This window comes from Natator depressus, chromosome 2 (genome assembly GCF_965152275.1).
Source record: "Natator depressus isolate rNatDep1 chromosome 2, rNatDep2.hap1, whole genome shotgun sequence".
Taxonomy (NCBI): Eukaryota; Metazoa; Chordata; order Testudines; family Cheloniidae; genus Natator; species Natator depressus.
In genome coordinates this window covers 131,469,201-131,491,051 of record NC_134235.1, presented here as the reverse complement: position 1 = coordinate 131,491,051, position 21,851 = coordinate 131,469,201, and the positions used below count along the sequence as shown (strand labels likewise).

The 21,851-nt window shown below is 40.4% G+C and overlaps 1 protein-coding gene across 1 annotated transcript in view; it reads right to left on the bottom strand.

Moving 5' to 3' along the window:
* The window catches only part of MYO10 (myosin X), a 273,342-nt gene that overhangs the window by 192,029 nt on the left and 59,462 nt on the right, over nt 1–21,851 (bottom strand). The window contains exon 2 of the mRNA XM_074945009.1: nt 20,564–20,662. Coding sequence (XP_074801110.1) covers nt 20,564–20,662 — 99 coding nt within the window. The remainder of the gene's footprint in view (nt 1–20,563; nt 20,663–21,851) is intronic.

Sequence of the window (21,851 nt, the reverse complement as noted above, 5' to 3'; positions counted from 1 at the left end):
ATCGCCACGCAGCTTATTTAGGGCTTGTCTAGATTTGAAATGCTTCCCCATGCAGGACTTCAGTGCAGACACTATCTACACCGATGGGATTCTCCCATTGGTGTAGGTAATCCACCTCCACGAGAGGCAGTAGCTAGGCTGAAGGAAGAATTCTTCCATTGACCTAGCACTGTCTACACTAGGGGTTCAGGAGGCTTAACTACATCATTCAGCGGTGTGGATTTTTCACACTCCTGAGCAACGTAGCTATGCCGATGTAAGTTCACAGTGCAGACCAGCCCTTACAGTGTTTCACTCCATCACCTTTTATGTACTAGTATGGTCACAGTAGTTACAAGGTTATCCATCTTTACTACCCCTTCTCCAAGTACAGAGCAAAGAAAGTGGGGAGAGGCTGAGCAGGGGAAAGTGTTACCTTCCAGAAAACTCTTCTGTCAGGCCCTAATAGCCTTTTCTTTCTTTTTCACTTTCTGTTTTTGATTCTCTCTCTTCCTCACTTCTCCCCTCCTGCATTTCTTTCCTGGGCTCTCTTATCCAGTCTCCTTGTTAATAGGTTAATTAGCTCATTCGCAACCCAGCCCCAATCTGTTCTAGTAATCACGAACTCCTCCCCTTAATCAAACGTTCCCTGGGGGCCTAGTTGGTTAACCAGAATGTGAGTTCAGTTGCTGATTCCCAGTAGCCAGCCAAAGTGCCCAGATGTGGATTTAGGTGCCTAACTTCAGGCACCAGTTTGAAAATTTTGAGCTAAGTGATTTGCCCAAGACCAGGAAAGATGTTCATGTCAGAGACTGAGGGAGAATTCAGTACTCCTACTCCTGTGCTCAAACCACTAGCAGAATTTCATATTCCTTATCAGGGATACTTACTCCCTGTTGCTAGATTGATGTAGCTCTGTTAACTGGTTTCCTTATTATTAAACTCCAAGTGTGTATCTATTTATTTGTAGGAGACAATCAAAGAAATTGTATGCTGGAAATGCCACATTTTATCTAGATTAAGTCACAGAATGCATGCAAAGAAGATCACAAGAAAGCTCTGTTGCAATAAACAAATCTGCCTGTTACCTTTAAGTAGCATCTTTATGTAACAAGCAGCAAGACAATTCATATTTTCTTCAGATGGACTGTTTCTGACATAGTCAAGCCCTTTCTCTAGAGATTAGGTTACTTCAGATAGACTATGTGGGAGATTTTTCCAGTTATACTGTTACATTTATAGCCTTATATTTAAACCAATGGAGCTAAACCAGTGTAGCTGCCATATGGACATAATTATTCTGGAATGAGAGTGGCTTTTGTTTTTGGCTTAGCTTAAACCACTTCCAAAACAACAAATAAAGGCTGGAAATGCACTGTTATACCAAACAGGAAGTTACACCTGTATAACCACAGCACCTCAGATTCACACCTTAGCTTATACCAGTATAGCTTTCCTGTGTAGACAAGCCTAAGTATCTTGACATTGCTCTATAAAAGAGCTCCCAAGGGAGTTTTTCCTTTTGTCAGTGACTATACTTTTAGCACAGGATCAACCAGCAGATGTGGTTTTTCAAGGAGCTTCCTACAGGAGGCAATTGAGTATGGCACTGGTTTATGTGGTTGTTTAGATGAGGAGGAGCAGAGTGTTCTATAACAGTGACAGTCAAAATCTGAGTGACTAAATGGCATCTGGTTCAAATCTGTACTGAAATATGTTTTGGACAGTTACAAAGATAGATATTCTTTACAGCATTGTGTTCTTTACAGAAAACTCAACAGAAACACTTTGACTAAAACAGCCCATCTTGTTTCAAAACATTTCACAGTGTTGGAGCGTATGCATGATAATAAAGTACAAAGTGGAGGCTCTGGCCAGGTCTCATAACCTGATGGCTGTCTAAATGGTGGTAAAAGTTGTTACCTCAAGGTAAATAGAATGTAAACAAAATTTTACTTTTATAAGTTCAATACTAAGTAGCAAACTAGAAAACATCCAGTATAAATGCTATGAGTTGGCAGCACAAAAGTAGTGAACCTAATATAACGGATTGCAAAGAGGATTCTTCCACTAGGTGAGGCCTGTAAGGGAGCTCAAATTTTTTGCCCATTATCATACGACAATTTTTCTCATAAGACAATTAATATTAGGTGATAGTCTATGTGTACAATACAGTTCTGGAGGATTCCTAAGCTCTTCACTAACTATAGCTTAGATCCGAAGTCTTCCTGTTGACTAACCTCTATATCCTCCAGGTATGTTGCAAGTTAAAAGGAGAGTGCCAATGTTGCCCAGGGTACAGCAACATATGTCTGCTAAGAAATTAGCTCTGTTCCAAGTGAGTTTCAAGTGAGCTATTAACTAGGTCGGATAAGCTACTTTACAGCTTGTAATGGAGTGTATTTGTAATGATTTACTACGGACTAATACAAGTTTTATTTGAAATGTTTGTGTCTCCATTACTTTGGTCCCATTTTCCCCCTCTCTCTTCCCTGGAAAGTACTTATAGTAAGAACAGAAGAACAATGAAAATTAAGTAGAAGTAGAAAGCAAAACCAGAAGTGGTCACTAGTCACTTTTACTTTGGATTTTTGGGTATAAGGAAGAGGAGCAATCGAAAATTTTGTTACATTCAATTTTTAGGTCCAGAAACTTAATTTTCTGGGCATTTGCAGACCACCTAAACTGAACAGACATTTACTCTGATTCAAAATACTTGTAACAGGTACACACTTTCCTTTAAAACGAAATTTAAAAGCTATTTCTAATTGAACAATAGAGTTGATTTCCCTACTAAGCCTTCTCTCAAATGTGTCCTTCATTTATGAACTTTTAAAACTGTGCCGAATAGCAAAATTTGCTGTTCCATTTTTCTGAGTTCTTGGTGTCCCCCCCGTACAGCAAGTATTAGCTTTAGTTCCCACCACACATCAAGTTTCCAACTGAGCAGACCACTGGAAGCTGGTAACACCACAATAAACTCAAATTATTAAATGCATTAAGCTTTTTTTTTGGAGGGTGGAGGTTATGTAACTGGCAGAAAGACAGGCAGTAAGGGTATCTGTGTGACCTTTTCCATGCTAGCAGGATATATCCATTTACTTTCCGACGGGAAACCTGAGCTTTGGCCTTGGTAAGTATTTCGCGCAGATGGAGCACTGCATCATTCTGTTCTTAAACAATTATTTTCACCCACATGTGGTGCTGAAACAAAAATTATTCATCACACTGGGTTTCTGGAAAAAAAAATTTGGATCAGGAATATTGTATTGTATGTATAAAGAGGCTGCAGTAGCAGAAACTTTCGTTGAGCTTAAAGAGGAAATGGGCTTTTGAAATAGATGGCTGTTTAGCATACTCTGAAGATTAAAAAGAAAGCCATACAATTATTATTTAGCCACACCACCCTAACCTGCAAGCTCATCAGCTCTCACAAGCTAAATAGGGTCAGTTGCCGGATAGGAGACCACAAAGGAAAACCAAGTGCTGCAGGAAGTAGTGCTGGCACTATTCCCAATAGCTCAGAACTGAACTGATGTTCCGGTTGCTGTTAGAGGACACTGCTGCTGAGGGTACCCTCTTTTACAGGTAACTTAAAGCCCAGGTTTGACCCCTTGTGGTCTTTTGAGATTCCGTGGCACTTTTAACAAGAGAAGTGTGATGTCCGGTCCCCAGGTCAAATTTCAGTTTGGGTAATTCTGGTCTTAAACTGTTAGTATAGGTGAGATTCACTGTTTCTCTCTCTGGGGCTGGCTACATATCAGTGATGCAAAGTGAGTGGTGGTGAGGGGGTATTCCTGAACATATAGGTCACATCCTGCAAGTCACTGGGACAGGTGCAGGGTGCTTATTTTGGGATGGAAATTACTATCTGAATGCAAGGCATTATTTTAGAAATACCTGTGCCTATCACTGTATTTCACTGATAGGGCATGGCCCTGTGAGCTGTCTGGAAGAGAACAAAACCACAAGACATGTCCAAACCAAAACCACAATGACATGTAATTTATCAATTGCAGTTTATGAAGAAAGTTAGAAAAGTCGCTCGATATTCTAGACTGCTTTGACAAGGGTTACAAACACGAGACTCCAGCAGCAGCAGCATCTCCTCGTCTCTTATAGTCAGACTAAATCAGCCGTAAGACTGACCAAGCAAAAATAAATCCAAAACTGTGTGTCATCAACAGGTGCAAGTAAACAAGGTTCCTGATATTATATAAGAAATACAAATAAAAAGGTGTAAGAGGTGTTCTAAATATCCCCCACTCCAAACAATGAGAACGGGATGGTCTGTTGGCCACTCCACTCTTGCTAAAAATTTTTTAAAGTTTAAAATATACTATTAATAAATGATTAATTAAATAATAATTGAATAATCTAAAGGGCTGCTTGTTCTTATGGGCTTTTCAAAAGTCGTAGCCAAGTTTTCAGAAGCAGGTGCCCTAATTGTGTCTGGAGAATGTGTGTGTATAGTCTTACACAGCCAACTCCAAACAGGCAAAAATTGTGTGTGTGTGTGTGTGTGTGCGCGCGCGTGTGGTGACAGAGAAATGTATTGTATGCATCAATATATTAGCTACATAGTTGTAAATTGCTTTTAATTTCCTATAGTATAAGATCTCTTAAGAAATGCGGACTGTTCTCCATCCTCTTTCCTTGTATTTCCCTGTAAAACTTCATTCATATCTAACCTATATATTTGAATTTAAAAGCATAATTTTTAAGAAATGGAACATTCTGTACTGATAAATCTGAGTATGGGTTATTGGGTGAACAAGGAAGACGTTTGGCATAATCTTCATCTGCAAAATGATTAATTTTACAATAAGCAAAATTTGGAGTATAAAACATTTGATGTTTCCCTTTTAATGTTGGAAAATCTGGGGACTCCTGATCCTACTGAAGTCCATGGCAAAACTCACATTGACTTTAGGGGGAGCAGACGCTGGCCTTTCCAGTGGCATATGTGCCACAGAGTGTGTTACATTCATTTCAGAAATTACTGCTGTTAAAAAGTCATATCAACATGAAATTTGTCCATGGGGCTGCTGGCTTCCATAAGCTACTTCCCTTTCCAAGGAGGGACTTATTCCTTAGAAAAGACTGGTTATTGCCAATTTTGGCTTCACTTAGTCACCCAAGGCCACGTTCTTCCCTAGAGTCTACCTTACCCGATTACAAAATAAGGAAAAAAAATGTATTTTGGAATGAGATTGGCCCAAACCAGCAATAGCTTCTTATACAGAACGGGCATTCTGCTATTTTATCACAGCTGCTAGTACTTTGTGAGACTGTCTCTTTACTTGTGTTGGTACAGCTCTCTGCACACTGGAACCCCAACCACGACTGGGGTCTTTGGGTCCACAATATAAATGTGAAACCATGATAATCTGGTTCACCTAAAAAAACATGTTTATTTATTTATTTTAATTTAAAGCTGCCAAACATCTCGTCTTTTTGATCACTCAGGGCCATGTCCCACTGAAATAATTTTCAAAATTCCCACCAAACTTCAATGAGAGCAGGTTTCGACCCTCAGTACCAACCCCACTGTAAGGGCTTATACAGTCCAAGCCAATGTTTATTCATATAAATTAACTGTAGAGCACTGGTTATTTGTTGCAATAATCTGGAAAGAAGAAGGTGTATGTTCTAGTAACTAAGCAAAGCATCAGAGCCAGCAGGATCTGGAGTTCTACTCTCTAATCAACCACTGTGTGACCCTGAGAAAGTCCATCACCTCCTAGTAAATCTGTCAACACAGCTGTGAAACTGGGTGGAAACAGGACTTGGAAAACACATGCCGTGTCTAGGTTGGCTTTTGTTAAATAAATACATCACCCCCTCAAAACAAAAACCACAGTCTGAGTTTTATACCCACCGTGCTTTTCACTGAAATATACAAAAATAGAATATTTTAACAAGTGGGAGGGAACTAGAATATAAATATTTACCCAGTGTGCTCTGCAGAACTGTTACTCACCCAGGAGACAAGCATGTTGGTAGGCGTATAACTCAAGAAGTAGGTCAATATTCAGGGACGTGTTCAGTAGATACACACGCTATCTATACTATTCCCATTGTAACTAGGCACTAAACTAGGAATGCTAAACAAAAACTGACTTCAGGGGATTATTCTCACCAGACTGTAAACTAAATTAGCTTCAAACAAAACACAGACTCAACAAAACTACAAGTGTTCAGGGTTTAATTATTACAATAGAGACAATCTTCAACTACCAGGTTAGTACCCAGAATTTAGTCTACATTTCTATTCCACAAACCCTTTCAAAAACTTTAATAATCCTAGTGCATTTTGGACTTAGTAAATATGACACGAAGGAGGGCAGTTATGTCTTCTCATGAAACGTATAGCATTCTGTCCCTTAGATCTACCTATCCTGCAAAAGAAAATGTATAAATCCAAAAGACCTACTGAAAGAAGACAGCCATTTCAGCCATAAACTTAACTGTTTGACTTGCTGTTTTGATGCAAAAACAAGGCCCAACCCTGCAATCCCTGTGTGTGTGGAACTCCCAAGTAAGCCGTGCAGTGTTGTGTAGATTTGTAGGCTAGGCCAGGGCCTCGTATGACTGACTTATGCTTCCAAATCATTTTTCAGTGCCAGCCACTCCTAATGCAAGTAGGACTGAAGGCAAATTTTGCACAGGTTTAAAACCTGCATCACACAAATGGTGAGGAAGATTAGATTGTCTTTTTCATGAGATAGCAATCTCCATTTACTCACTGGTGTGCGGAGGGGCTCAGTTTGCATCTTGGTTTTAGGACAGAATTTTGCACCCATTGTACTTAAGGCTGAATTCCATCTTCCATAATAAATGTCCTTTTCGCTTAGAAATTTCCCAAGATGGAAAGCCTTTGTGGTTAATATTTTCCATGTTTGCTCTCAACCCAAAATGAATTTGTTTTGGAGTTTGATTTGGCAGTAGTTGTTGTTTTAAAATAGTCAACTGTTTACAATCAACCACTTCCTAGTTATTCAAGCTTGAATAAAACAAGTATTTCTTGTAGCTACTGCCTATAGTTAAACCTGATTAGCAACTAATGTTTGGGTAGTGGCTGCATTATAATTGACAATTGTATCAGTTAACATGTTAAAACCCGCTAAACATTCAAGCATAGATATGTCCCATACTTCTAAAGTAGTTTCAGCAACTGAAGTCCTCTACACCTCTACAGTTTCTTAAGTAGTTTAAGAAACTAAAGATTTTGGCTCCTTCAAGCAGCTTAAACAGCTAAGAGTTTAGGGTACCTTCCATTTGTTTAGCTTGTTGGGGGTTCAGTTTAAGTATGTCTCTGTTCAGGAAGCATCAAACCAAGCAGCTCCTGTTCAACAATTTTGAAAAAATCTGATAGTCATGCTCCTCCTCCCATTTTTATTTAGAAACCAGGGGAGCCAGTGGGGATTGGGAAAGCGGACAGGGCTGTGTGACTGGAGGTCATGGGGAAGAGAGATTGGATGAGAAGCTGGGAGGAAGGGAACTGGGACTCGCAGGACAAGGAGACGGGGGTTAAGGAGCTAGAGTAAGGGAAAAAACTGGGAATGGCTGGCCAAGGAAACCAGGAGTGGGGAGAAACTGGGGCAAGGAGTCAGGAGGGGAGACATGAGGATTCACTGGGCAAAAAGACTGGGAGTGGACACTGGGACTGGCTAGGTGAGGAGAATGAGACTGGAATGAGCAGCTGCGGTAGGAAAGAAACAGGACAGGGACAGGTTGGAGGGGATGGGGCAGAAGGGGTCATGCTTGTTTGAAGGGGTATAGGGTCTGTGCCAACCTGAGAACATTCCACTCCAGAGTCTAGAATGGAATCCCAAACTCCTGAGTCAAACCATTCCTCTGTTGTCAGCAAACATTTGTGAAACCCATTGGCAAAGCTTCTCATCCCCCTCTAGTGTTTCTTCTGATAGAGGGTGACAACCTACTACTGCTATCAGTTACTCAGTTACTTCAAGTGGCAGAGGTCTGTGTGGTGAATCTAAAGGTTCCAGCCCTGCTGATGAACCATGCTGGTGTCAATAGGATGCCACATGATGGAATTCCTGGTTTTTCAGGGTTTTTTAAATCTGTGAATTACAAACACACAAAAAACTATGTTAAAAGAACATTATTAGGATTGCAAAGTCAAGCACTGAAAAGTTAGGAAATGCCAGAATTTAGGTTGCTGCCTGTGCAACATTACATTTCTTTGAACCTCTTGGTGTGTTGTATTTTGATGCAATCCTTAACGAAATGACCACGTACTATTTTTTTTCACAGGACCGTGCCTCATTTAGTGCATTAGTTTGAGGGTGAATCACAGTCAATATGTAATTCCTGCCATTCTCCCAGCATTAAAAGCTTTCTGTGTTTATTCCTGGCCCCCAAAAGGATGACGATACTACTCGAAACAAAGTGAGGACCCTTTTCAAAACGTTAATGTTGAGGAGTTGAATATAGGACTGACTACGTGAAGAAGTTTAAAATAGTACTTGATCATGTAATTAAAGACTGTATCATAATCCATATGCACAACGGAGTTGAATTAAGGTTCATCAGTCAACTTTCACTACGGTATTTCCTAACTTTTCAGTGCTTGACTTTGCAATCTTAATAATGTGCTTTTAATGTAGGTATTTTAAAGTACAATATAATTAATATAAATCAGCTTGGATACAATATGTCTGTTTAGCTAGCTCAGTTCCAACCTGTGTGCAATGAAGTGTGACTTACTTATTCCTAAAAATGGAGAGGAGGAAAAGGAGACCTATTTGTTCAAAGTCTTTTTCTGTGTTTTGAATAAGTTAAACCAAACACGCAAAAGTACTTCAAAGCTCTTTTGAAGCTAATTAAAATATCCATATCAAAATAACTTCACTGTCACGTTGCAATACGCTTTGGGGGAAAACATTGCACAGATATTCCTCTCATTCATGATATAATTTAATATTCTTAATTAAATAATAAAAGGTCACTTTAGAAATTTTCCAAAACACATGTATTTGGGGCTCACCTTTACATCTGAAAAGCATATGTTCTCTCTCGCTTAAATATTTCTAACTAAAGTTACTGCAAGTAGCAAACAGCATTTCCATTATAAATATCTATTTCCATAAGTTCAAAGCAAAATTTAAAACTACAAAAAGTTATTTGATTTTCTCTTTCCAAAATCCATCAGGTTATTTTGAAGGAAAAAAATCTGTACATTAACCATAATGAATATTAATGTCATTGAGAGTCCTGAGGGGGAAAGTTTAAATAAACAAAATAAGCTAATTTGTGTAGAAAAGGAGTGTTGAGCTCATGTAGTGTCCACTTCTCTTTATTCCTTATTTCTTTTGAAACACTATAAAGTTAATTCCGTTCTTTAAATCATTCTGATTGCTTACAGTGGAAATCAAAGCCATTTTTTAATCCACAAACCAGGCACAGAGAAGGTGTCAGCATCACAAACTTCCCAACTTGGCCTGTCTGCTGAAACTGGCAACGATCATGCCAAATCATGCCAACTGTGACCATAGTTTTTTGTTTGTTTATTTTTTACTACCTGGATAGCTATTCACTAAGGACTGGATTGAGATCACTCATTTCACATAGGCCCAGATGGTTTACAGATTTTTTTTTAACTACCCACTTGGCTGGATTTGAACCAGTAACCTAGAGGTTAAAAAAAAGCAGCAACTTCACACATTACCTTCAGAAAATTTGGGGCAGACTTGTAATGTTATTGAGTTTGGGTCTTTTTTGGTGATGCTACATTGAGAAACCATGTACAAAATAACAAGAAACAGCACAAAAACAGAGGAAATACCTATGGCTCACTCTGACACTAATAAGAAAAGGAGTACTTGTGGCACCTTAGAGACTAACCAATTTATTTGAGCATGAGCTTTCGTGAGCTACAGCTCACTTCATCCGATGAAGTGAGCTGTAGCTCACGAAAGCTCATGCTCAAATAAATTGGTTAGTCTCTAAGGTGCCACAAGTACTCCTTTTCTTTTTGCGAATACAGACTAACACGGCTGTTACTCTGAAATCTGACACTAATGAATGGTGACTAAGTATAAATTCCATGTTACCGGAATAAGTGTTCCTGAGTTTCTTGTACTTGCTATCAGATTCTTTTCAACAGCCAATTATTGGAGACCCAAGCATAAGTGTTAAAAGGATTGTTGGTCTTTCCTTTTCACAGGATAGCAGCTACTTCTTATGTGATTACAGGTGGTAAAGTTCCTGCCACATAGCTCTTTCCTTAACTTGAGCCTTATTTCTTGTAGTTGTCTTTCACACATAGTAATGGCATTCCAGCATGTATAAATCCTTATAAAAAAAAAAAAGACAGTAAAACAGAACAGCAGCTTTCTATAGCAGTGGCTCAAACACTGCAGCTTGTAATGTGCCATTATACAATGTTTGGGACAAGTTATTCTGAGAGGAGGGAAAATATATTTTTATCTAATTGAAAAGTTGATGTAATTAAATGACCCCAAGAAAAAGACTTACCTAATTTAGTTTCCTTACACATTTTTCTTTAAAACGTTTGGACCAGACCTGCAAACCCCTACACATAAGGAGTCCTTACTCAAACAAGTAGCCTCAGTGTCTCCCTCAAGTAGAATTTTGCAGCATGGAGCCATTAGAGATCCTTACGTTTTCACTCAGTTGTTACTCAGGCGAATTCCCATACAAGCCAAGAGAAGTTTTGATTTGAATAAGAACCTCAGAATTTGGCCCAATGGTACAACACTTCAGCTGAGCAATATGAAGCATCTCCCTGTTGCAAACAGACACAGTAATGTATATTTTGTTTAACCCAAACCATATGCTCATAAGGCACTGATAACACTGAACAATAAACTCAGTTCCACATCCAAAGGAGTCTGGAAACAGTGCTACAAAATTGAATTGACAAGCTTACTCATCACAATACTCGATTTTTATGAACAAAGTAGCCTGAATTCCTTTCCATTTTTTTGTGAACAGCTGAAATGTATTGTAACCCTTACAAAAGAAATTAAAATGGCAGTCTGTGTACATCTGCTTTAATCTTAAAACAAAAGCAGTTTTGCTCTCTTTGGTGCAAGCATAATAAAAGCACAGATGGTTTAGATTTGCTTTACAGAAAGCAACTGAATAGACTGACATCTTAACTGTTTACATAGCCAAGACAGATCATAGGGACCATAGTAGGACAAGAATTTCTAGAACACAAAAAAGTACCCTATGTAGGCATCTCAGAAATTAACTGCTCTCGCTGACATCTCACAGGGACTAAAAATACCACTTTCTGCATTGCACAGGGGTGAGAGGAAAGTTTTAATTCATACTGCACTAAAATATTCATTTTTCCAAAAATGATAACTACACTAATACCAAAAGAATGGATTTCAGCAGTTACAACAAATAGTACCTAATAATGCACAGTAAGTCAAGAACACAACCCTTGAAGAAACAAAAGAAACAATTTGTTTGACCTGGTGGTCATTTTAATTTTTTTAAGGATTATTCGTGTGCTTTATAAATCTTTGGCTCAACCTCTTTCAAACCCTCCCATTTTTGACCATGCAGGGTTAAATACAGGGTGTCTATACTGCTATAATTAGAGAGCTAACCTGCAATCCCAGTGGCTCTAATGGAGTTGCATAGGTGTAACAGAGCAGAATTTTCCCTATAATTTATTTTAAACACTATTTCCCGGATGCTCCCATCCTGCAACTAACCAAGGGTAGTGTTTTGGAGAGTGAAAGAGGGCAAATACCAAAAGATTGTGCCTTTGGAAAAGAAAAGGCAATGTATGCCTCAGTAGATGATATTTTACAATAAATACCCATTAGGATATAATGGAATGAGCACATAGTAGAGGGAGCAAATTAAAATACAATATTGCTCCTTCTTAGTAGGAATGTCTCCACTCAGCCTTTGATATGAACAAACACAGCAAGGCTTGTTTTTCTGAACACTAGGTTAGTCTTGAGCAAGGCCAAATAAATACACTATGGATAAATTAGCCCTGAACAAGCTTTCAAGGACTTAATATTGGTGTGTAAAAACATTACACTTGGTGTAAAGCAAGTGACAGAGCATGTGGTTTGGCTTTCAAAACTATAACTGAACAGTTGCTATATCAGCTCAACGGCAAACAAAGGAATCACATCTTCCTTTAAAGCCGTGGTTCTTAACTTTTACTGCAGCCTGCACCCCTTAGGTTCTCAAAATATGTTCTCACACCCCTTATCAAAAATCATTGGAGTAGGTCAGTTCTTTAAACCTAGATATATTGTTTGTTTGTATATTACAGTAATCATTAAAAAATGTATAATGTTGTACTAGGTGATGAAACTAAGTAGTTGTACTTACATGCCTGTGCTTAATTTGTGTTTTCGATTATTTACCTTCTAAAAAAATCTGGCATGCCTCGCAGCCCCAGGGGGTGTGTGCACCCCAGGTTAAGGACCACTGCTTTAAAGTAATGGCTGTGCTGAATGTTTTCATTTTCCCTTTTAGCATTTATATAAACCAGAACTTCCACAACACACGCTACAGAGGCCCATTGCAAACTACCGAATTTTGCAAATTAGCAAGTAATTAAACAAAGTACTCAAAAGGCAAGGATCATTCATCATAAAATATACTTTGTTCATTCAGCAAGTATATTTAGTTTGCATTAGAATATCAGAGAAAGTGTTCTGAAGTGTACATTTGTAACAGTAAGGCACACCTCAGTACCACAAGACCTCATGATAGCATTCTGTCAGATCTGATGTGGAGAGACAGGCTTTTTTGTGTTTCAGTTACAGGGTGTATAAACTAGTGAGGCGCTACATGGATCCCAGAATCTTTCGCAACAGTTCACAACGTGCTTGACAGGAGGCACTATGAGATTCAGCACAATGGTCTGTACGAGGTACTTTTGGCATCTGAGGACTGAATTGGTTTAAACAAATCTGCCTCAAGAAGCACCAGACAAAGACTATGCACACAGCCCCGCTGCACTCCAACAACTTCTGGTGACCCGTTGGGGGTCATGACCCACAAGCTGAGAAGTGATGACTTAAAAAGCTTATTGCCAACTTGGCATTTATACTCTATGAGGCTGTTTCTAGAACATTACAGTATCTGCACAAAAACCAGCCAATAAATTGCTGACTGTTGATAAGGCATCCTTTAACTCAGCGGTTCTCAAACTGTGGATCGGGACCCCAAAGTGCGTCACGACCCCATTTTAATGGGGTTGACAGGGCTGTCTTAGACTTGCTGGGGCCTGAGGCCGAAGCCTGAGCCCCACCGCCTGGGGCTGAAGCCAAAGCTCAAGGGCTTCAGCCCTGGGCAGTAGGGCTCAGGTTACAGGCCCCGTCTCGGCTGAAGTCCTTGGGCTTCAGCTTCGGCCCCTGTATCTGGAACAGTGGGGAACAGGCTTTGACTCCCCTCCCCCGCCCCCCTGACCCGGGGCAGAGTGACTCGGGCAGCTCAGGTGCTGGTCCCCCCGCCTGGGGTTGTATAGTAAAAGAAGGGGGTCATGGTGCAATGAAGTTTGAGAACCCCTGCTCTAACCCATTTTTACACAAGTATACATCTCCAGAAGTCGCTCAGTTAACATCTGTCATTAGCTCTGTTTACAAGGGTGTCAACAGATGCTTGGAGCAAAAGACACTGAACTCTGACATCCCCTGCACAAAGATTTATACATTACTCAACACAAGATAAAACCAGGGTACTAAAAAACACAATCTTAGTTTTGGTGCTTTCCCTGCCTCCATCCCCAATATTTCCCTATCTTTCTTCTGGGAAACCAAGGTCCCAATAACCGCAGCAGCAGGTTTTGCAAGTATACCCAAGAATCATTACCAGAATTATTATAGCAGAGCCCAATATCAACTAATGAAAGAATTAGTCCTACCTTTACAGTGTTTAGACAGATGGAATCAGATTTCCTGAAATTAAGCCACTGAATTTGAAATCTACCCCATAGACAGTGTATATCTGCTATTTGAAAGATGTTGTAAAACTACAAAGGTATAAGCCAATAGTCCTACAAATTATTTTATTGAGTTTTTTAAACTGAAAGCATCCTGGAAAAATCCTTACAAGTGATAATCATTCAGTCTTTACGCAAAGTTTAACTCCAAAAGTAGCTTTGAAAAAAAAGTTACCTAAGTATCCCTGCATATTTTCTAAGCAAGTTTGAAAATGCAAGGAACACCATGAGGGAGTGTTAAAATGCAGAGACTTTTGGTGGGCATGCTTCAATAGTGACACAGGTTCAACTGAGGAGTTATAATAAAATATGGTTTGGGAATTATTACTGAGCGTTTATTTGTATGTAGTGTCATAAGAGGGCATAGCACTTTAAAAAGCGAACCAATGTACAATCCCTGATCTGCAGAATTCAGAATGTTGGGATGAGTCTACAAACTCTTAACACAGAGTATAGCATTTATTGATGCCCTGTCCAACTGCCTTCAGTATTTTCATTAAGTATTATCATTAGTAATTATTAATTATTATTAGCAGTAATATCACCATGGCACCTAGGAACCCTAGTCATGCACCATGACCTCTCTGTGCTAGGCACTGTACAAACACAGAACAAAAAGACAGTCCCTGCCCCAATGGGCTTACAATTTCAGTAAGAGACAACAGACAGAGACAGCAATGGGGGAGTACAGGTAAACAATGAGACAATACTGATCAACATGCTAGACAACGGTCTCTGTCTACAAACAGCTTAACTCCAAGTTTTTTGAAGGCATCAAGGCAAAGAAGAATTTTGTTCAAATGACTTCAGTGGGTCTACCTACACAGTTGAGTGTGCCACATGGAGTATAGGTGGCAGAATCTGACCTAAAGGGACTACTCAGTGTATTAATATTACAACCAGTAGTATAGGTTTGCAAAATAGGGGCCTAAATTATGACGCAAGAATAGATGACATGAGGCATAGGAAAGAGCGTTTACACAAAAATAAGACTCAGGATGCTTATTGTAACACTGTGGGGATTTGTTTCAATTAATTTAAATGTTGTCTAGTTGGATGGACGTATTATATGTACATTAACTCTCCTGGTATATCACACAACAACTTCACTGTAGGAACATCACTTCTTTGAGCATATTAAAAGTTAAACTCTCAGTTAAAGTCCAGCTCTAACCTTCCTGAATGAGCTCATCATGAGAAACCCTTACAACCCCAGACTGAGGAGGAAAAAAGGAGGTGCAAACCCCTGTGGAAAACATACTTGAGTTGTGTTTAACACATAACATATGTATTCTTCCCTTTCTTGCTGTGCATAAATACTCCAGCAGAGCCACGTTAAGTTAAACGTATAGAAAACGCAGACCAAACCATTTACAGGTGCCTCTTATTTGAGGCCGAGGATACTAAGCTATGTCCTGTTTGCTGATATAATACTGTACCATGAATTACTTCTTTGTAAAGCAAATTCAAAGAACGTTGTTCTGACTGACAAGGTCTTTGCTAGTGATATTTACCATCTGTGTTTTTAAAGAATCTACGTTTTAGGGATATTATATCTCAGCTGCTTCCATTTAGAATGTATTTTAATTTTAAAAAGTTTCTCTCCGTCAACTAAAGGAGTATGTAATTACACATTCTGCAATTTCAATGTCACAGATGCTAATCTGTTTGTGGCAATCAATTCAGCTTATACTCTCTGTGCAAGTTTCTTCATACCAGAACAAGTCCCCCGCATTGTGTCAAGTCTTGTTAAACTTATAGGCAAGTTCTTCTGGAAGGGAAAGGAAAGGGATGTTACAGAAATTATATTTTTCATGGGATTGTTCAGAAAGACTGCTAGCTATCCATCTCAAATGCATTATATAACTTCTGCAAACAAGAACAGCTACCTAAAAACTGAATCCCCAGTATGCTGTTATATAGTTTATACAAGGTTCTGGGCACTTTTATACATGGACCCGCCCTTTGATATATAAGCACTGGAAAAGGATCTTGATTAGGACAGAAAGGATGGTCTTGTCGTTAAAGCACTAAACTTGGACTCAAGAGATCTGGGTTCATCTTTCTCCCACCCTTTGATTTATCGGTTTAGATTTAAGTTCTTTGGGACAGAGACTAATTTCATACTATGGCTATGTACAGCTTCTAGCACAATGGGGCCCTAATCTTTGGCAGAGCTTCTAGGCACTACTGCGTATAAAACAAAGTAATAATAATAGTAAGAGTGAAATCCATACTATCTGAAGAAGTGCAAAAGGATAGATAGGAAAGGGTCCAACTTCAACAGCTGCTTGAGGTCTCTTGTGGCATCTTGATAGATGGAGCCATTCATACTCTTTATTGAGTGTGTGCAAGGCACCCATTTCACATGGAGCTTACAGTGACAGCAGTGCTTTTAGGGTTTTACTTCATGTTCAGCTGAGTATTTTATAAGCTCACACAAGTCCATTAAAATTTATAGAATGTGGAGATGAGGAAATGCCTGTTTTATCGTTAAATAAATAAAAGCTTTTTAAAAGGAGAAAATATCATATTTTATCCCCAAAACAGGGCATATGAAGGTACTCAAAAGTATAAAAATGATTCAGTAAGTTTAATGCACTCTTTGAAATATGATGGGGATCCAAGGGAAGAGTAAGTCTCATACTCTATATGTGTAATACACACAGAGACACTCATACTATATAGAACTATACACAGATGTTCCACACACCGTCCAAAACATTATGCACAGCCTCAACTACTACACACAAATTAGCATTACTCAGATCAAAACAGAGGAAAGAGTCTGATACAAAAACAACAATCACAGTGAAGTTTCTCCCACTCTGGAAGGCACCCAGATTCCATAGAAGCTTATAAAGAAAAGAGGATAAAATTTAGAACCGCCACTCATCACAATTTTTTAACCCATTCCAGACAGGACAGATAAATCTCTGCTTCAGCCTAGTCTTCAAACCACTTTGGAAGTTCCTCTACCAGCTGATTTCAATGCAACGGAAGAAGCAACACACACTCACTTTTCTTTCCACCAAGAATCAAGAGAGAGGAGAGGGTGATAAAAGGGGAGTCCCCAAAAGTGGACCTGGAATAACTGGGTGGGCAGATGCAAAAACTTGGGGATGGCCAGGACCACATATTAAAGTTAAGCTACCAGCTGCTACTAGTTTCAAACTGTCTCCATGCATGTGTACAAAGTACCACAGCAGCAGCAGGGTGATGCTACCACAATATTTCAATTATAATAAATCAAACAGCCTTATTTTAAATGACTGGTTTAATGCTATCTGAATATTTCCTGTTCAAGAAATAGCGGTGCACTGCATTTTCCATGAGGGATCCACCACCTGATGTGTAATTTACTGTCATCTTAATGTCGTATCAAACACTGTGCAAGGGTATTTGTATTCAGCAGCATTCACTTCAATTAACATTCTTTCAAAGAACAATTAAGTGCCATCTAAAAAATAAGTTTCCAGTGCTCAGAATAGTATGGAAAGAAAGAAGAAAAAAAAATGAAACACTGTCTTCTGCTTAGCTATAGCAAATTGCTCATTGCAGTAATATAAAGTGACAATGATCTCAAGTCCAAACAGAAAGATTCCTACGCTGAGCATGCTGAAGTTAAGATAACATGAGCCTCTTGAATGAACAAGGGTGCAAGAGCAACCCCCGGAAACATGTCCTCCTAATGTTTCCCTGATTACATCTTCACATTCCACTCAAATGACTGAATGTGCAACTGAAAACTGCGAGTGTGGCAATACCTGCAAGTTCTGGCAGCAGATATGGGCTCAAACAAGATTAATAACATAGTTCTGAGTTCAGTAAAGATCTTAACACTTCCATAATCAATTTGCTGATAGACATAAGTGTCATGCTTGGAATTTTCAAAGGAGCCCAGGAGTTAGTTACCAAACTCAGACAATTTCAATTGGACTTAAGCGCTATTGAAAATCTCAGCTCTACACCCAGGTGACTTCCCATGCAGCAGTAGTCCTTTAAAGTTCTAGCGTCTCATTGGATTGTCAGCACTTCAAAGGTTACTGCCAGGTACTGTACAACAGGCAACACTGGAAATCTGTTTTAAGCCGTATATTTGTTACATTACACAGCACACAAGTGGTTAACGCATCAAGGGGAAATTTTCACATAGGTGCAAGACAATTTACTTGTGCAACATCCTTAATGTCAACTGGTGTGGTGCTGCTAAATCCCAAAGCATTCTTCTAAAAAACACCAGGATTACTCAGTGTAGTAAACTGCTTTGTCGCACTAAAAATATGCTACCTAATCAAGTTGTTGGCTGTATTATTTATATTAAATGCTACTTAATCGTTTCGCAGATTGTTGCCAACATCCTATGTTTCATCCTACTCAAAATAATAGCGTTTGTTAAAACAACAGTTAAAACACTGAAGGTGCCATTTACTATCAAGTAAGAGGTCCCTCAGGAAATGGAATCATTCAGATTTTATAAAGGTAACAGCATGAACCCTGCTTGAAGTCCTGTGCAGTTCAGCCTTTCAATATGTACACCAGAGGTGGGCAAACTATGGCCCGCAGCCCCTCCCCTGCTATCGCCCCGGCCCCGCAGCCTCAGCGTGCCGCACTGCCAGCACTCTGGTCCACTGCTCCTGCCGGCAGCAGGGCTGCGAGCTCCTGCCACTCTGAGTGGCACGGTAAGGGAGCGAAGGGGTTGGATAAGGGGCAGGGGATCCCAGGGGGCAGTCAGGAGACAGGGAGGGTTGGATAGGAGGTGGGGTCCCAGTGGGCAGTTAGGGGCAGGGGTGTGGACAGGGGTTGGGGCAGTCAGGGGACAGGGAGCAGGGGGAGGTTGGATGGGGCGGAGGTCCGGGGGGGGGGGGAATTGGAGTCCCAGGGGGCCTGTCTGGGGGTGAGGTTGTGGATAGGGGTCGGGGCAGTCAGGGGACAGGGAGCAGAGGGAGGTTGGATGGGGCGGAGGTCCGGGGGGGGGGGGTTGGAGTCCCGGGGGGCCTGTCTGGGGGTGAGGTTGTGGATAGGGGTCGGGGCAGTCAGGGGACAGGGAGCAGAGGGGTTGGATGGGGGTGGGGTCCCAGGGGACAGTTAGGGGCGGGGGTCCCGGGAGGGGGCGGTCAGGGGACAAGGAGCAGGGAGGGTTCGATGGGTTGGAGGTTCTGAGGGGGGCATTCAGGGGGCAGGAAGTGGGATGGGGCAGATAGGGGGAAGGGGCCAGGCTGTGTCGGGAGGCACAGCCTTCCCTACCCGGCCCTCCATACAGTTTTGCAACCCCAACGTGGCCCTCGGGCCAAAAAGCTTGCCTATCCCTGATGCGCATGCTGAAAAGAGAGCAACACTCACTACATTTCAGGTATTGTGTGTACACAAAAGAGTTGTTCATACTCACATAATAACTACTGGGCACATTTTTCATTGTGGGGGTCAAAGTCAGTCACCTAATTCCTTTTTAGAACAACTAATTAAAACTGGCTCAGAGGTGCCAAGCATCAGCAGCTCCCATTACCTTCAGCTGGAGTTGCGGTGCTCTGTTAGATGTCTAACTTTAGGTACCCAAGACTGAAAATTTTGGCTACTATTTTTAGAAGCTGGGTAGGGTTTGTGATTAAACCAGATGGCTAGTACCAGACTCAGCCTGCATTTTATTTTAAAAATAAATATATATGTGTCATATGTACACACGGTGTACATGAAAATCAATTTATTCCATAAACATGAATTCAGTTTCAGTGCTTTAACGTGACCTGTCTTTCCATTTTTCTGATTAGATTATCAGTCCATGTAAAGTGACAGATTTTACACCAACTGATGATCTAGTCTTAAATATCAGAAGGGTTGGAAAGTGGTATGGAACAACAATACACAAATGGATCGAGCAGGAACAGTCAAACCTAAATAACTTGAAAATTTCACTGGAATGAACTCGTGCGCTGTTTCCACCTGCAGAGTGGGTAGAACTACATCCAACAACTCAAACTGGTACAGAAGAATGGAGAGTAAAAAGGAACATGCAAGAGCTTGACATTTAAAGCTACCCTCAACACCCAACTTAACATGTGTCCCAATATAAACAAGCCAAAATATAAAGGGTTCTCTCTTATGATAGCACACATTTTGGTTTTATTATTGTTACTTTTTAGTATCAGGCTAAGGCAAAGATGTTTTCTGAGGGATTCTGACTACTCTTACAAAAATCTGATTCTCTGCGTTCACCTGCTGTAGGATTGGAGAATATACAACTGGAGTGTGATCTCTGTCAATGGATGAAACAGGGTGAGATGCAGTGGGGATAGGCAGAATTACTGGATAGGTATCGTATGAACTGTGGATCACCAAAGTATAGCTCGTATGAGATCAGAGTTTTCAACTGGTGTCGATAAGGATTAGATTTTTGTTTCTGCAAAGAAGATCAAGTTTTAAACCTCACAAATGTAGTTACACCAAGCCACAAGCAGTACAACCGGAAGATCTATTAAAAACAGGAACATTTTTATCCAAATTCCCCAAAGTTCATCAGCCGTCTTAACACTGTATAATTCTTTTTTAAAACATTGGGTGTCTTCTTTATTTTCTAAACAGTGATAGAAAAGATTAAGAGTAGCATCTTACCTGACCATAATCTGTCCTGAATACAACAACTCCCTCCGCGCAAGAATGTACAGTGCTTGGATAATGCTGACCATTTTCTCGCAACCAGACCCGTGATCTCTATAAGAAACAAATACATTCAGACTTTACAAGGTGGGTGTACATTGGCAACAAACACAAACTAGTTCAACTGAAATATTTTTCTTGGAAACATTTGCCAAACAAGAGACAAAGCAAAGGTCTGGTCCAAGTAGGCAAGTAAGAGAATGGAACAAGATCATTTCCCAGTGAATATTTGACAATTTCTACTCAAACTGTAATTGTGGGATATTTAGACTACAATGCTCCCTTTATTGTCAGCAAAACTAGCTGGAGCCAAACCATTGAGTCCTATGCCTTATGGGTTAACATACATGAAGTTACATCAAAGTGGTTTTTAAGTTTACAGCCCAATTTAAGGGTTTTCCCAGAGCTGGCAACCCCACTGTGCTTTCATTTTCTACCTTTCCTGAAGGCACTGCTCTTCCACACCCTTTAAGTCAACTGTATTTGAGACATTTCAAAATCTCTGCTTACACTGGGGGACTGGGAAAGGGGTGTGACAAAGGAAGGCAGAAGAATGGACGGGGGTGGGGGGGTGGACTGGTCTACACTAAAAAGTTAGGTCGATTCAGCTATGCTGCTCAGAGATGTGAAAAATCCACGCCCTTGAGTGATGAACCTGGGTTGACCTAACCCCCTCAACGCAGGCAGCACTATGTTGCCAGAATAACATTTCTGTTGACCTAGCTACCGTCTCTTGGGGAGGTGGATTGCTTACACTGATGAAGAAGCTCTCCCGTTGGTGCAGGCCAGTGATTCTCAAACTTTTTTACTGGTGACCCCTTTCACATAGCAAGCCTCTGAGTGTGCCCCCCCCCACCTTATAAATTAAAAACACTTGTTTATATATTTACCACCATTATAAATGCTGGAGGCAAAGCGGGGTTGGGGTGGAGGTTGACAGTTCACGACTCCCATGTAATAACCTCCCGACCCACAGCTTGAGAACCCCTGGTGTAGGCAGTGTCTCAGCTGCTGCAGCACAGCTGTGCCGCTGTTGCATTTCAAGTGTAAACAAGCCCTAAGTGATTGTTAAAGATCTAACCCAAACCTCACTGAAGACAATGGAAAAACTCACCCACCAACTTCAATGGGCTTTGGATCAGGCCCTAAAGCTCTATAACAGCCCAACCCTATGGGCATCTCCTACAAGGAATTCAGTGCTTGAGTATGTTTAGCCCTGGCAGGATCAGACGCTAAGATGATG